The 15,869-nt window shown below is 40.3% G+C and overlaps 1 protein-coding gene across 1 annotated transcript in view; it reads right to left on the bottom strand.

Moving 5' to 3' along the window:
• Positions 1-13,918, bottom strand: part of FBXL2 (F-box and leucine rich repeat protein 2) — a 51,212-nt gene extending 37,294 nt beyond the window's left edge. The window contains exons 1-2 of the mRNA XM_066557055.1: positions 13,822-13,918; positions 10-71 (exon numbers count right to left, since the gene is read on the bottom strand). Of these exons, the coding sequence (XP_066413152.1) occupies positions 10-71; positions 13,822-13,824 (65 nt within the window). The 5' untranslated portion in view covers positions 13,825-13,918. The remainder of the gene's footprint in view (positions 1-9; positions 72-13,821) is intronic.
• Between the last annotated feature and the right edge of the window lie 1,951 nt (positions 13,919-15,869).

The raw sequence follows: 15,869 nt of genomic DNA on the forward strand, positions 1-15,869 counted from the left end.
TACAATTACCTTAACAGAAGTTCTTTGGGTAGTTTTTTGTTAATAAGGGCTTCATCATTATTTGAGAAAACCTAGAAACAGAAAGAAAAAACACTATTTTAAAAATCAACAAGAAAAACATCTTTTGAAGAGGCTATTAACCTTCCACTTAGGTGCTTAATTCTCTTCAATTACTGTTAATATCAAGTTTTCAACATGTTAGTTGTCAATACTATAAAATTATTTCAATGTACAGAACAAAGCCACACCCCCATATAGACCTGCTCTTTAGTGCTAATTTAACCACACAGAAATTGCGGAGCAACTTAATAATTATGAAGCCAACACACTTACACTGCACAAAGAAGTATTTCAAGCAGTAGGGAAACTTCAAGCAAGACATGTACAAACACACAGTGGCTGCACAGTCCTAAAACTGTCCCATACAAAAAAAACCCTAGACACTTCCCAGTTATTCAGGTCCCTCCCTTCACTGTCTACAGCGCAAATACTTTGGCCCAGGCATGTGAATATGGATAAAATATAACTATCTGTACATTTAAAGAATTTAGTGCCACAGATAGGACAGCAACTGCTATGTAACCAAAGCAAGCAGATCAAAAAATGCTACAAGAAAAACTGAAAATACCTCTCACCCAAACTTTATATAATTCATACTTATCCTAAGGGGGAAAATAAAGAGACTAAAAGAAAACACCCAAGGAAAAAAGCAGGCAATACTAAAGTTTTAGTCAACAGCTAAATAGAAAGACTAAAACAAAGATGTTGACCAGATTTACAACTTAGTCTAAATATTTAAATTTGAGAAATTTTACCACAGGAACACAAGCACTAAACAAAACAGAAGGTGAAATGGAATTTAAGGAACCATAGCAAAGACTGGAAGATGTCAAAGTCACAAGCAATCATTTCCTGTGTAAAGAGAAGAGCCTTAGGGAGTTCATTTGCTGTTCATAATACCAGAAACAAAAACTAGGAAGAAGGATCCAAAATAGATGAGTTTTCTGAACACTAAAAGGTAAACATGAAAATCACACAAAACATTAAAACAACTGGAAGAAATCTTCTCCCTTTATTAAGCATATGCTGTTCTTGACATCAGGATATTGTTGTTCATCCTACTATCCCCGTACATTGAATACTTGGAAACCATTTGCTTTGCTTCTTGTTTAAAAAAAAAGAAAAAAGAAAAAAGAAAAAAGGTCCATAAAAGTAAAGAAAGAAAAAAAAAAGCTGAATATAAGCTTGGTTCTGTTTTCATAAAGGAAGGGAGACAGCAAAAATTACACACCTGGGAATTTTGAAAATATCTCCCCAAAAAATATTGTAAGATTTGAAAACTCGAACCTTCTTCTGGCTGGTGCCAAGAACCTTTTTTCTCTTCCAGTACATCCTAGATTGATTTTAAGTTTAACTGCATACTACTGTTTCAATTTTGACACAGATTTCTTCACCCACTACCTCTGTGCATGGCTATCCACACCTCTAAAGACAATAAAGCTGTCAACTTTCAGTAGGACTGACAAGTTTAATCAAGCTTCCTTTTCCAGCAACTGGAGCAGCACATTTATTCACAGACTGGGTACTACAGATATTCAAAGCATAAAACAACCATGAACACATATTTCAATAGGACAATTCTAGCTCCTTCAGAGGAGAGGCGTTGGCTTTAAGCAGCTCCACATGGCTGACCATAGGCTCAGCTTTGCTCTGGTTGTTTTATATCCAATACCCATTGCTGCTGATACTTTCAGCCTTTAGGCTGAAATATACCATGTACGTCAATGACATTTTTAGAACTGGTTGACTGCTTCTGACTTTGACAACTCACAGGTTTATGAATTATCCATGTATGCCATTTTTACATTATACACTACTCAAAATTTGCAGTTTGGGGCCTGAAAACAATAGCATATATTGGGATTTTTTTTTTTTTAAAGAAGGGACTGTATGCCTAATTGTGTTTACAGCAGAACTCATCCAGAAAAAAGGGGCATATATGCCATCCTCATAGAAGTTAGGATCACTAAACAGTCAAGTAAGGAAATATTCCTGTGCATTGTAGGTTAGCAACATAAATCACAGAAAAAGGATGTCACTTCCATGAGAGCATGCAAAGTCTGTGACAAAACAGACAAGTTAACTTACATCTCATTAATCCTAGTTGAGAATCTGAACATCCAGTATCACAAAACTAAAAATCCTCTTTTAATGTAAATTATTCCATAGCTGCAGATAATGCCTCAAAAGTTATATCATCTAGCAGACACATATATGCATAAGCATATATTTTTAAGTAAAGCTACTTTGCAGAGTGCTACTAGTTTACATGTGTGCTGTCACTTTGCCTGTATAAAAAAATCTAACTATCCTTTTTTTTTGCACCACAGATTCTCGAGTACACAGTAACATGGAGATATATATATATATAAAGATATATATATATACACATACATATATATATGTATATATATGCTCATTGTGTGAGGATAACACAGGATTTGAGTTAGTAAGGTATGAGGCAAGTTGCTCTAAAGACCTGAGCATGCATTATAGCTCTCTGTGTTAAATAGTATTTTCAACTACTCATCAACAGAAGTGAATTGGCTACAAATCACAGCACAGCAGTGATTATTGTCCCTCCGAAGCCAAGCTGAAAAGCTAACCTACAACCAAACCAGCAACTCTGAGGAAAAAAGCTTATCATCTTTATGTTTATGTAAGAATATTCTAAAGTTAAAGTTGGATGGACAAACTATTTTGAATACATGACAGCTTATCTGATCAATATGGTTCATTTAGGAATCCCAGCTACAACTGGAAAAAGCACAGCTTTTCCTACATACTACAAGACATGTGTGACCTGCCCAGCCACACAAAGTACCACACCTGCTACACCAGCCACAGATGAGGCCACAAACACATTCAAAGGTGTTTTCCCTCAAACAGCAACTTTTGTGTGTTCTTGTACGTAGTAGCAGCAGTTCTCATATAATAATGTATTATTATTATGGAATAAGCACATCTAGAAAAATGGAAGTGTCTCTTTAAAGTACTCTTTTACTCTGTGAAAGTTTATCAGCGTCCAGAGCCATATTGCATTTGCATCTCAGAAAAAGAGAGAGGCTGCTTTAAAGGCCCCTCATTAAGTTTTCCCCCCAGCAGAGAGCAGACACAGGACAAATGGAGGAGTCATTTTCTAGATAAACATTTGTAACATGATTTCAAATGCATGCAAGCAAAGAAAGAAGACAGAAGGTGCAAATAACAATAAATTCATTGTTTGAATAGTTTCTGATTATTTAAAACTTCCATTACTGAAGCAAGAACCCTAGTACATTCATGTATTGTTATTTTTATTTTTTACTTAATTTTTATAACATAACCTCTATTTTTCTGTTTCTGTTTATTAAAAAAAAACAAAAACCTCACCAAAAACATTCCATTAAGGAAATGTCTGATCACTGTAACAATATTATAGTATTCTTGCCAAATATAATTCTTTTTCTTTACTTACAGATCATGCTGACAATGACATGCCCTCAGAATACCTGTACGCAGTAATCTAAAATAACAATTAAGAATACCCTGAAAGTAAAAAGAATATTTCTCTTCTCGTTGCTTTAGTATTTGGTAGCAAGTTTACTGTGTTAAAGCTAGGGTATCTCAAACTCTACAAAAGTATGGTTTTAACTGTATAAAATCCCCAAATACAACAGACAAATCTGTGCACAAGGTAAAAGGATGTGATTGAACATGTGTAATAAATGTTACTCCAAAATCAGTTTCAAATTTCCTGTAAACACAAGAAGAATTACAGAAGATCTCTACATTCTAAAAGAATTGCAGGAACAAATAACGCAAAACAAAATCCACAAGAGAAAACTGTAATTCCTTATTACTTGACTCTTGAGCCATTTCTTACATTCCTTAACTGACCTCTCTTGGTAATATCTTCATTGTACTTTTGGAAGATTGGTTATGAGCTAAAAGGGAGTATTTTCTTTAAAAATTACCTGAGAGCTTCTTACATTTAATTTCTTTAGCAACTACATTTTAAAAATTGCTTTATAATATAAACAAAGCACCCATTGTGTAAATCTGTGAAACCCAGAAAGGATAATTTCTCCATTTGAACTCCCGTTCCATATTATTAAACATACTAATTGCCACTAGTCCTAGAACATTACTTCTTGGTACACCACACTTAGCATGCCTCCATTGAAAGCACCACATTAATCTCTTCTGGTCTAGCAGCTAGTGATAAGGGTCTCCTGTTTTCAACAGAATTAATGGGATGAAGAAATCTTTTCTGATAGTTATTTCAAGATCAAAATAAGGTTATACTACTAATTTTGGTGACAGTCCTTATATATATATATACTTAAGCATGCAATTTCAGTTGTCATTCAGTCTTCTATTGAAGAGGACTATTTTCTTAACAGATGAAACAGTTTTGGTAGCAGCTCATCCATTATGGCTCAGTTCCACTGAGATATTTATGTATCTAATTTCCACTGAAATCAGAGTAGATAAGGACTTTCAACCTGTCAACTTCTCAAATCAAAAGTTATTAAAAACCCAGACTCTCAAAAATAGCCTTGCTTAGTAGCATGCTAAAGGAATTATGGGCAAAAGTAGGTTTGGGGAAGATGAAGTGTGAAAGACTCTAAAGAGCATCAGCAAAAGGCATATATACTGAAAACAAGGCTGAAGTATTTATCAATTCAGGAATAAAACCAACATTGGGTCATTTTCACCAAAGGAGAAAATAGGCTGGAATTAAATCCATATATTTCTGTCCCTTCTATGGTTGACAGAGCACACATGCTATTTAAATTGTAAATGCAGCCATATGTATAAAGCATCAAGTCTTTCAGGTTTTCACAGGCAAGAACAATTTTTATTAAGTATTATCCATGCAGTAATAGGCATGGTAAAACCAAATTTTAAAGGAAAATCCTGAGAAAATAAAATTCAAGTTTTATTCAGTACCTTGATACACAGATTTTTGTTGCCAAACAAAATCCAGCAGCTTGCTGCACATCTCTCCTCCTCTATTGAGACACCTAATTGTTGCCTGTGCAATTTTATTTTGCTGTGGTATTGAAAGCACCTGGTGCTATAGTGGTAGGAAAGCCACCAAATTGGCTTTGCTACCCAGAGCACCTCTCACAAGCAAACTAAAGTAATGAATGGCACCCTAAAAAGCTCTCTATTTAAATACACTACAAAAATGGAGGAGGAAGAAGAAGCAAAATAACCTTCTTTTACCATAAATTTCAGATTATGCCATGTTACACTCTAGCATAAGTGTATAAAATTCTCTAATGCTCAGGGAATTGCTGCTAGCTAGGGCTTCCTCCAGAAATGTACAATCAATGCATCAGACAGGCAGAATCATTTAACACCATGCAAGTGGTGGCAAAATGTATCCAGGCAACAAAAGGAGCGTTAGACAGGATATACATTGCCAACAGAACTGAAGGAAGTGATATTGAAGACACAACAGCTGATGACACAGGACTGCTGCTAAACTAGAACCCATGGTAAAGCTTTCTGTATAATCAATAAAAATTATAACACACCAAAATGAACCTTGAAATACAATCCCATCTTGAACCAAGCTTGTCTGCAGCACAGACAGACTGGCAAAATCTTTTGTTTCAACAAACAGATACTGTCTGCCCTCCAGGCTCTTGTTCCTATGCTCTAGCTGTTCACCCTGCTCTGGCTCAGGCTATGCCTTTGTGCATGTTAAAATTCAGCCTTCTTGGCCTGCTGTGGTTGCTAACATTTTCTTCCCTTTGGACACACACTGCTAGAGCCTAGGGCATGGTCTTCAGTAGCCTTACAGCTTCCTCCTGGCTGCCAGATACCTCCTGGACCTTTTGTACTCATCTTTCCTTGGGGTATTTTCTAATGTTGTGATGACAAATTGACTGAACAAAAGCAACACCCCACATCAGATACTTCTGTTCTTATTGTGCTGGTCATCTTAAAGAGTTAAGGCTGACGTTCAGAGAAGATCAAATGCACCTGAGCATATCTCTCTGTTCTTCCTTAATGTTTCCCAATGACCTAAGGCTGCTTATAAGCGCCATAATGCTTTTAAAATTTCCCCAGAATAAGTGCTGTTTAACATAATAAAACCTTCCAGGCAGAAGCAGCTGGCCACACTGCCCACTTTGCTGCTTGATTCTCTTCCAGAAAAGCCATCTTTCCTGTTTTGCCAGCACTGGTATTCATACCACATCATTCACATTTTACTGGAGGGCATCAACCTGGCTCCCAAGGCCCTGTTCTTACTGGGTGACAGAACAAGGTCACTTGTGAACCTCAGAGTTGAAGTCCACAGCTGCACAACTCTACCTCAAGGCTTCTGGTTGCTCCAACTCGAGTGCTTCTCAGTGCAGAGTGGGAGGTGCTTGGAGCTTGCCTTTCCTGCTGCCTCGAGCACACCAGCCCATTGTTTGTTGCTCAAACAGCTCTCAACACCCTTTCCTGTGTGTTTTTCTCAAGGGCAGTCACCTATTGCCAACAACATATTTGGAAATCACTGCTCAAGCCTTTTAGAGAGTACAGCTTCATTCCTGCAAGCAGCCAGGGTATTAAGGTCTAACAGGTTAACCTGACCTGCTGAGATGCCCATACCCTAATGCAAGACTCACCCTCTCCTACTAAGTCACCAAGGAGACAGCAATCCTCTGACTCCACTGGGACAGCTCCTATTTTTGCTGGTTAGAAAGGGGAAATCCAATGGTTTGCAGATTAGTGATTGACCTAATTACTTGAAGGCCTAAAATTCAGTTGAAAGATAACATTTTATCAATACTTGCTATCATGTAGCTGGTGTTTGGTAGCCAGCATGGCAGAAAACATTATGTTCAATCCAATACCTCACTAAAAGAAAGAGGCATTAGACTTTATTGGCAAAAAAGGTTTGCAAGTTCTGCTTTCCCTACACTACTGTGAGATAGGAGCTACATGGAAGACTTAATCCTTCATTCAGGTGCACCCAGCTCATATTTGTCTTTCAAGACACTTAGTTCTAACCATTACCAGAGATGGCAGAATAAACCTAAACCACATAGGAAAATAAACTACTCCTTACCTAATCTTCCATGACTAGAGACTAGTTCAGATCAGGAAAGAAAAATAAATAAAATAAAAAATCCAACAACTACCACACAAACACTAAGAAATTTGGAAGAGCTGTTTATTGTATCCCCGTATATTCTTTGAACATATGCAGAGAGACAGCTGAAAAAACAGGTTTGACAAAGTTTTATCCTCATCATCTGTTAGTCATATACTGATTGGCAAATCTTTCAATTTGCTTTCTCTTAAAAAAAATAATGACTGAACATTTCCTTTTTCAGATAATTATCCATTACTTGTCTTTTAAGATTATACCCTTCCAAACAGTACATGATGATGCATTTAGACATCATTCCTAAAAAAATAAATTAAAATAAAGCATTTAATTAGCAGTCCAATGTATAAAGTACCTTGAAGTGGAATATGGGGAAACCCACATCATCATCTTTATGGGCTTGGAAAGCAACAGACCCATTAATTAATAGGAGAATGGCAAAAATTAAAATCAGATGAACGAATTAGTTGTTGCCTGTAACCCATCACAAGGGTACAAAGTAGCCCCTCACAACCTTGATTATACATCACACAGATTCTGTATTTCTTGACCGGGTAAATGACAAATCCCTCTTTAAGCATCAAGCAGAGTCTCAAATGGAATTTGTAAAAGCCTAAGTTTGAAACACCTGAGAGATTCTTTTCTTTGACCATTCAAGTAACTTTGAGACTCTAACAAAAAATACTGGTGAAGATTCTAAGGTAGTTTCCATCACAACATCCTCAAGTACTGTGTGCTCAAATGAATAATTGTGTAATCACAAAAATAATCCAGCTGGTGTCACGCCATTTTGTAGAATCATGCTATAAATACACGTTCTCAAAGGCATTCAGAACATGATATATTCCTCAACAAAATCAGTCCAAGAGAAAAGTGTCCAGTCATTTCAATGTAGCAACATTTGCCTAGGGACAGCCATGTCATTTCAGCTATCCAAATTTAATCCACATCACAGATTCAGAGCCCTTAGGAGAATACCTATCAAAACTTCTCTGAATCCCCACTTCTACATATAGCTGTTTTTATTGACATACATATGGCTAAGTTTTATTCCCAGTCTTCAATATCAGCACACAAACTAACAGGCTGATGGCACGACAACAGAGACCTGAACTCCTCCTGGAGTGTTCACACGGAGATTCTTCTGCAAGTCCATTTCCCCAGGAGTTTGCACCATTCTAATCTGAACTGACAGAGTCCTCCCTCCAGTCACGCAATCCCATATCCAGATAGGCGATTCTGCTCATTGCACTTAGCTCAAACTGTAAATGAAATCACAGCTTAAGTACTGACTGCATGGTTGAAGCTGTCAGAACCCTTGTTCTAAGCACCTGTGGAACAGAAATTTTGAGTACGAATCCTCCCCCTCCACAACTGCTCTTCAAAAAGACATTTGACACATAAAAAGTATGGCTTATTACGGAAATGGCTCTACAGTTTGTACAAAGCCATTTCAAAGCTGTGCTTGATCTGCCTCATAAACACCATGCCAGAACTGAGGTTTATCCTAGTACTGAGTATGAAATCTTTACTATGAAGGGCAAATCTTCTCTGCAAGGCAAATCTCCCTAAAAAATGAACAAGAAAGAAACAAGAAAAAAATCTGCTTGGTGGCTACATATGCCATATATGTAGTGCATAATTAATAAAAGCTGCCATACATGAAATGCATTATTAATAAAAGTTTTCAATTATAAAAGACAAAACTAGATACCTCTTCATGATTACAAGCAGTAATTACACTTGACTTCAAAGGAAATAGCATCATAGTAGCATTTCCAAAACATCTTTTTCAAACTGTTTCAAGAAAGGTAATAGGTTGAGATTTAGAAGAGAAACTGGAGATTCAGTATTTTCCAAAATTTACGTTTCTGCAGAAATAAAATTATCTTGATACATTTGTTTCAGATGTAGTTTTGAAAATAGTCTATAATCAGCAAGCACACTTAGACATTTGCCCCTTAATATTTATATAACTACCATGTAACATCAAGCTATGATATGGAAATGCCTTTGCCCTGTGAAGCTCTGACCTCAATTTCAACCTCTGAAGACTGACAAACTTGACATACTGGTAGAGTTTCACATTTATGCAGATTTGATTATGTCCTTGTCTCCTTGATTTAAATTTACAGAATATACTGGGTAACCAGCTGAACAGCAATCAAATCCAATGAAAGCCAAATTTACTGTTTCCTTCTGCCTACCAAGGAGAACATAGGAAAACAATGGAATAGAAAAAGAAGAGTGTAACAAGAATTAAGGTAAATATTTTGAGTGCTGCAGCTTGATACCAAATATTGAGTACTTTCTTGTGGGCTACACAGCAGGAGTTCATAGCTCCAAACAGTCAAAAATGTGCAAGTCCAGAAAAGGGCAAATTTCAAGTCCTCCTCTAGCAGTGGCTCCTCCAAAGCAAAGATAAAAAGCCAGGGGGAATTCCTCAAGAAATTGGCTGTAGTTGATTTTGTCAGCTGAGGCGCCCTTGTGTCAACTATTGCTGCATTTCCATTACCTCACAGTACCCAACAGAAATTATTTACTCCATTTAAACATTTAAATTCATGCTGTAGTTTTGTTTGGATGAGTTTTGTTCTGTTTTGGTTTGGGTGGGTGGGAGCAGATGCATAAGAGGGAGGTCATTTGAGACAGCAAAAATTAAGCATTTACAGATCCTGTGCTTACTTTTCCTTGACCAGGTACATAAAAAATCCCTCTATAAGTATCAAACAGTCAAATGTAAATTGCAAAAGCCAAAAAGCAAAAACACCTGAGAAAGATACTTTCCATTGACCACTCAGGTAACTTTGAGACTCTACTGAGACATACTGAAAAAGAATCTAAGGCAGCTTCCACCACAAAATGATTCACAGGGACTACAGCTGCTTAAGAATTAATTTTGTCACAAAAATAATCCATTTGGTTTCACACAGTGCTGTAGAATCACACTATATACACAGATTTTCAGACATTCAGAATACAGTACATTTTTTTGAAAAATTAGGCTGAGAAAAATGTTTGATCTTTACAAACCATTTGTTCTCAAGAACAACTAGTTTAAGCTTTGAGAGATATGCAAGTCATTTATTGATCCTGAAAAAAATGGAATTGACAGAGGAGATACCAGTATATAGAGAATTTTAAGTTCATCATTATACACTTTTAATGCCTCATGTATACGTTTTTCTGCATTTTTAAGAATGCAAATCTGCTTATCACCATATAGAATTTACTCTTTTTACAACCTTCCTTCTCAGAAGCTTTACAAAGAATGAAAATGTCCCACTCTGCATTAAAAGTTCAAGTGGGAAAGTTGTTTTGTAGAAGCTCAGGGGAACAGCTGGACTCAAGCTCCATCACATTCACATCAAGTATGATGAAAAATTTTAACAGTTCTTGCATTGTCCTAAAACACATGGAGGGGTTAAAACAAACCAAACCAATCCAAACAAACCCAAACCCACAAACAAAAAAAAAAAAAAAAAGGAAAAGCAGAACTCTATGGAGAATATGGATCACCTTGCTAAAAAGATTATTAGAAAGAATGAAAGTGGATGTTGTGGCTATTGTCTAAACTAGCTTGAGGGAGAATTCCTTGGTGTCACAATTTCATCTGGTTTTGTCCTACTTAGCATATCCCACTTATGTGCATTTCTAATTCAGTAGAAAGACTAGCAGAATTGCCAGTTGATAACAATTTACATTAAATTAATGCAGTTATTCTGACTTCTAAATGATGAAACAGCTGAAGTACTGTCAATGTGTAGCCTTCTGCTGGGATTCAGATCAATATTGTCCCAGTGCCAAGACTAGTACTACTTTTCTACACCTACCTAAAAATAGTTGCCATGCTTCACAGAAAACCTGACTTTTATTAGCAATTTTCCACATCTGCTAGCCCCATGTTATCCCTCAGTTTAACTAGGATGACCAAATATTCCAGTCTGTTGTAAAATAAGCAAGCAGTAAGCTAATAGTCCTTCTGATTTTTAGGAACATTGATATTCCCTGTACTAAAAGGTGTCTGGTGTTAATTGCTCAAAATTAATTCTATGAAGCTATGAAGAATTAAGAAGGAAAGAACAATTTGAATAGGACTAGCACTGTAAGACAGGAAAATTTGAATTACAAGCATGCATTGAATAAAATACTTGAAAATTTTTAAAATAATACCAAAAATGGTGGTTAACAGCTTAACAGCTGTCAAGTGCAACTAAGAAGCTGCCCAATACAAGAATCTGCAGAGCAGATGGTATAATTTCTGAGATTTCCCCTGTGCAATTACAGCACCAATGCTGTTTTGCAGTATGTCTGCTGAGTTTAGACTGCTAAAGGGATCTCATTGGGAATGTCAAAACGGACCACAAAGAAAACCTCCATGCCTGGAATTTAGTAAATGGAAAATATTTACTTACAGAAAAATAGAATTATTAAGAATGAAAAACATCTCCAAGATTGAGTCCAGCCTCTGTCCAAATACCTCCATATGGTCAATGAAACCATAGCTCTAAGTGCCACAGTAGTTTCCTGAACACCTCCATGGATGTTAAGCATTCCAATGCTTAACAACTCTTCCAGTGAAGAAATTTTACCGTATGTCCAACCTGAGTCTCCCCTGGTTCAGTTTACAAACATTTGGTTAGTTGTTTTTCAGTCTGTAATCTATCTTAAATTTAGAAGATGAGAGAAATCCATTTTCTTGAACTGACTTAAGATACTACATCTTCTCTGATGGAATATCAATATGAAGAACATGTCACTGAGTCACATCACAATCACTCCACCATGCTACGCCATCCACAGTCTCATTCATGGAGGTTTACTCCTCCTTGTAGCAACAGATACATCCTAAGACCTTTGCAAAGCAAATCCAAACTGATTCTACACAGAAGAATACTGCAATCATGCACAGCCTATCCATATTTTTATTCCACCTCACATTTTAGTTTTCAAGGTTGCTTTGTTTGGGTTCAGAACATGCAGGCTAAAATTGGGAAGGAACAGAAGGCAATGTGCAGGGGAAGAAAGAGAGAGTGCATGAACAAGCCTTCATGTAAAGGACAAAAAGTTGCAACACCACAGGAATACAGTTCTTCCCTTTGTGAGGCTGAGCGCTCCCTCCGCCTCCCCAGAACCTGATCCAGAAAACCTACTAGCACTACACACACGGAAATATACACATGAAGTGACTGCCTTAAAATACTGTGTACTTCCTCATGTGGGAAAGGCCAGCAACTGTGCCTTCCTGCTGCATCTATTGTCGTAACTATCACTGCGAAGCAGTAAGGCATCAGACAATTAAGTTGTAATTGAAAACAGGGCTCAAACCAATCATCTTTCCAAACATGCTGTGCCTGTCCCTACACACTGCCCCTTACGTGCCTTGTCATCTTCCTTTCACAAACATCTGATGCATCTCTGCCCTGCCACTCGTGGCACACACAAACTGTGTCACATCCCCACAGAGCAAACCACAGCCACTCTTCCTCCTACGCTGCAACCCTCCTCACACATGGGCTCCGTGTCGTGCCGTCCCCACATACAGGTGAAACAAACCTTGTGCCCGCCACGCTCGCCCCACAAATCTATTATAAATGCATCCATGCACACACATCACAACATCACAGCCACGCACGCTCACACACCCAAGCCACTGCTGCTCTGTACACACAAATACCATACCCTGTATCTGCTACGTACGTACAGGACTACGGATAATCCTTGCCCCACCCATAGCATACGTGCCTTTAAAAATATCCACAGATTATGCCACACCCAATATTCACTATATATACACACAGGAACAAGCCCGTACCAGACAGCAGCAGGCAGACACAGCTACATACATACATACGGTGCCATGTCATGGCCCTGCACACAATGTCACATCTCTGCTACAACACAAACACACCATACCCGAAGCCCAAATCCCAGTAGATACACACAGAGGCACAGCATTACGCTCATTGTGTATCTGCTATGTGCACACATCCCAGGCCACACCCTGACTCACGGCACATGCATAAGGATACAGCACAGCGCCCAAACCCAGCATCCCGCGCATCCACACGGTGACACCCCATCCCTGCCCTGCGCACCGACACACACCCTGGCTTTTCCTCTCGACTTTATAAGGGGAACGACACACCTTCATCATTCCCCGGCCGCCGTACACACCCATATAAACACACCATATAAACACACCATCCCTCCCGTGTTATCCAGGCGGACAACACACCTGACTCGCGTCACACGCCAGCCAGAGCCCTGCCATGGCTGCTCCGGCGCTACACGGGAGGAGGAGGCGGCAAGGCGCCCGTCACATCTCACCCCAGACACGCAGGCATGTGCTACAGCGAGGGGTAGCGCGGCCCCACCTGCTCCGGGCAGGCACGCAGACGGACAGAGGGGCAGACAGACAGAGGGGCAGACAGACACTCTCCTTTCTCTTCGTCTACAGCGCGGGTGGGCGCAGCCCCGAGCCGGGCCGCACGCCCAGCCCCGCATCCGCGCCCCGCGCTCCCCCGCCCGCCACCCTCGCCTCGGGCTGAGCCGGCCGGCCCCGGGGCCGCTCCGCACGGCCCGGCCGGCACCCGCTGCCCGCCCCGGGCGGCCGGGCCAGCCCGCTGCGGCGGGGCGGCGGGGCCGTGTCGCGGGCTCCTCACCATGGCAGAGGCGCGGCGGCGGCGATCCCGGTTGTCCCGGCGACGAGGAGCCCCGAGGAGGGCGCCAGGTGCCCCCGCCGCCGCCGCTGCCGCCGGAGCCGGGGCGGGGCCGCCGCGCGCCCGCGTGACCGGCACCGCCCCTGCGCTGTGGGGCCGGCCCGCCCCGCGCCGCCTCCCGGGGGAAGGCGCCGGCGGCCCTGAGGGGGCGGCCCTGAGGGAGCGGCCGTGAGGGCGGCAGAGGGCCGGGGCGCTGCCCGCCCTCCCTCACGGGGCTCTGCGAGGTGCTGCCAGTGTTGCAGTGTTGCCAGGTGTGGCTGCGCCCTGCGCCGCCCGTCTGCAGCCTGGATTTGTATTGGGCACAGTGATCTCCTGGAGACACACTGGAGACACAGAATCGTGGAATCGTCAAGGCTGGAAGGGACCTTAAAGATGATCAGGTCCAACCATCAACCCAGCGCTACCACTGGAACCCCTAAACCGCTAAACCACCTTACCCAGCGCCAGATCCAGACACCTCTTAGATACCTCCAGGGATGGGGACTCCACCACCTCCCTGTGCAGCCTATTCCAATGCCTGACCACACTAAGTGGATTTTTTATTTCTAATGTCTAGTCTAAATCTCCCTGGTCTCAGCTTCAGGCCATGACATCTGGTCGTCTCACTGCAAGGAGGTAGAAGAAGCCAGCTACCACCTGGGTACAACCTCCTCTCAGGTAGTCGAGAGCGATGAAAAGTTCAGCCCGAGATGCTGCCGTGGGGGCTGCAACTTGCAACCACGGCTGTAGATGACAGGGGGACGATAACATCCGAAATCGCTACGGAAAAATCCACAAAAGCCGGCCTGTCAGCCAGCCAAGAGTTTTCAGGCAATGCGTGCTGTCAGTAAGAGCACGGCTTGCTTCTGCAAACACTCTCTGCGTAAAACCTCTGTCAAAGCCAAACACAACATTGTTAGTAGCGCACTTACGGGTCACATCTGTTCAGCAGTCACAATACCCCATGCAAAAGTGAGGAGATGGGAAAAATCGTGAGGAAAAAATTGCCCCAGCAGGTATTGTTTTCTGTTGATTCAGTCCTTCAGGCTTCTAAGAATCAAAAGTGGTCGTTGCAGAGGAACAGGAGTTTGCTCTTTGGAACGAGCTGCCTTCATTCCTTTAAGGAATGAAACATTCTGGTTTGATTAACAGTAAAAAATAGTTTCTTATGAAAGTGTCCTTTCTCAGAACCCGCACGGAAATAGTTGGTACATGCACATATCATTTGTTGGCACATCTTTGAATCTGCTGTCTTCTACTCTCCAGATTTTGGAGAATGACCTGGTTGATACAGCTGATCTGGTTTGTATAGTAGGGAAGAAAGCCTCAGAAATGTGAAATATGTATAAACAATTTAGACATGTTCAGCTGAATTGCAGAAGGCCCAGACTAGCAGTTTCTAAATTCTATCGATTCACATTTAGAAAAAGGAAAAGATTACTGCCCCATTGTGATACTTTTTTTTTTTTTTAATTTTATTTCATATGGCAAATGTCTGGACTGTATTGTAAGGATAGTGACAAATTTCCCTATCACTACAGTAACAATAAAGAAATCTAGGGAATTAGAATGAATTATAGTTGCAGCAACCTGAAGGAAAAAAATGATCTTATTTTGCAAGAAGAAGGGGCATTACAAAACATCCACCATCTTTGATGATGAGGAATCCAGTATAATTAGCTAAAATTGGATGTGTTTTTGCAAGAGATGCAAGACAGGAGGCAAATATGTGAGCAGCCTCTCCATTGCCTCAATCAGTTCTCATTTGATTGAAAACTGTCAGAAGGAGTGAATTGTTGCAAAATAGGTTTGAATCAGTATTTTATGTATTAAAAAAGACTATATGAAAAAAGGTGTCTTGTTTCATCCCACAAGAAGGAACAGACAGCCATACATTTGCCACCTATGGATATATTTAGGATGTGAGAGACAGAAATCCAGCCTTTTGGGTCTGGACCAACTAGTGGTGTTATAGCACCACACTACTGATATTTTGGACTCCTTTTGTCCAT

The sequence above is a fragment of the Molothrus aeneus genome, chromosome 1 (genome assembly GCF_037042795.1).
Source record: "Molothrus aeneus isolate 106 chromosome 1, BPBGC_Maene_1.0, whole genome shotgun sequence".
Taxonomy (NCBI): Eukaryota; Metazoa; Chordata; class Aves; order Passeriformes; family Icteridae; genus Molothrus; species Molothrus aeneus.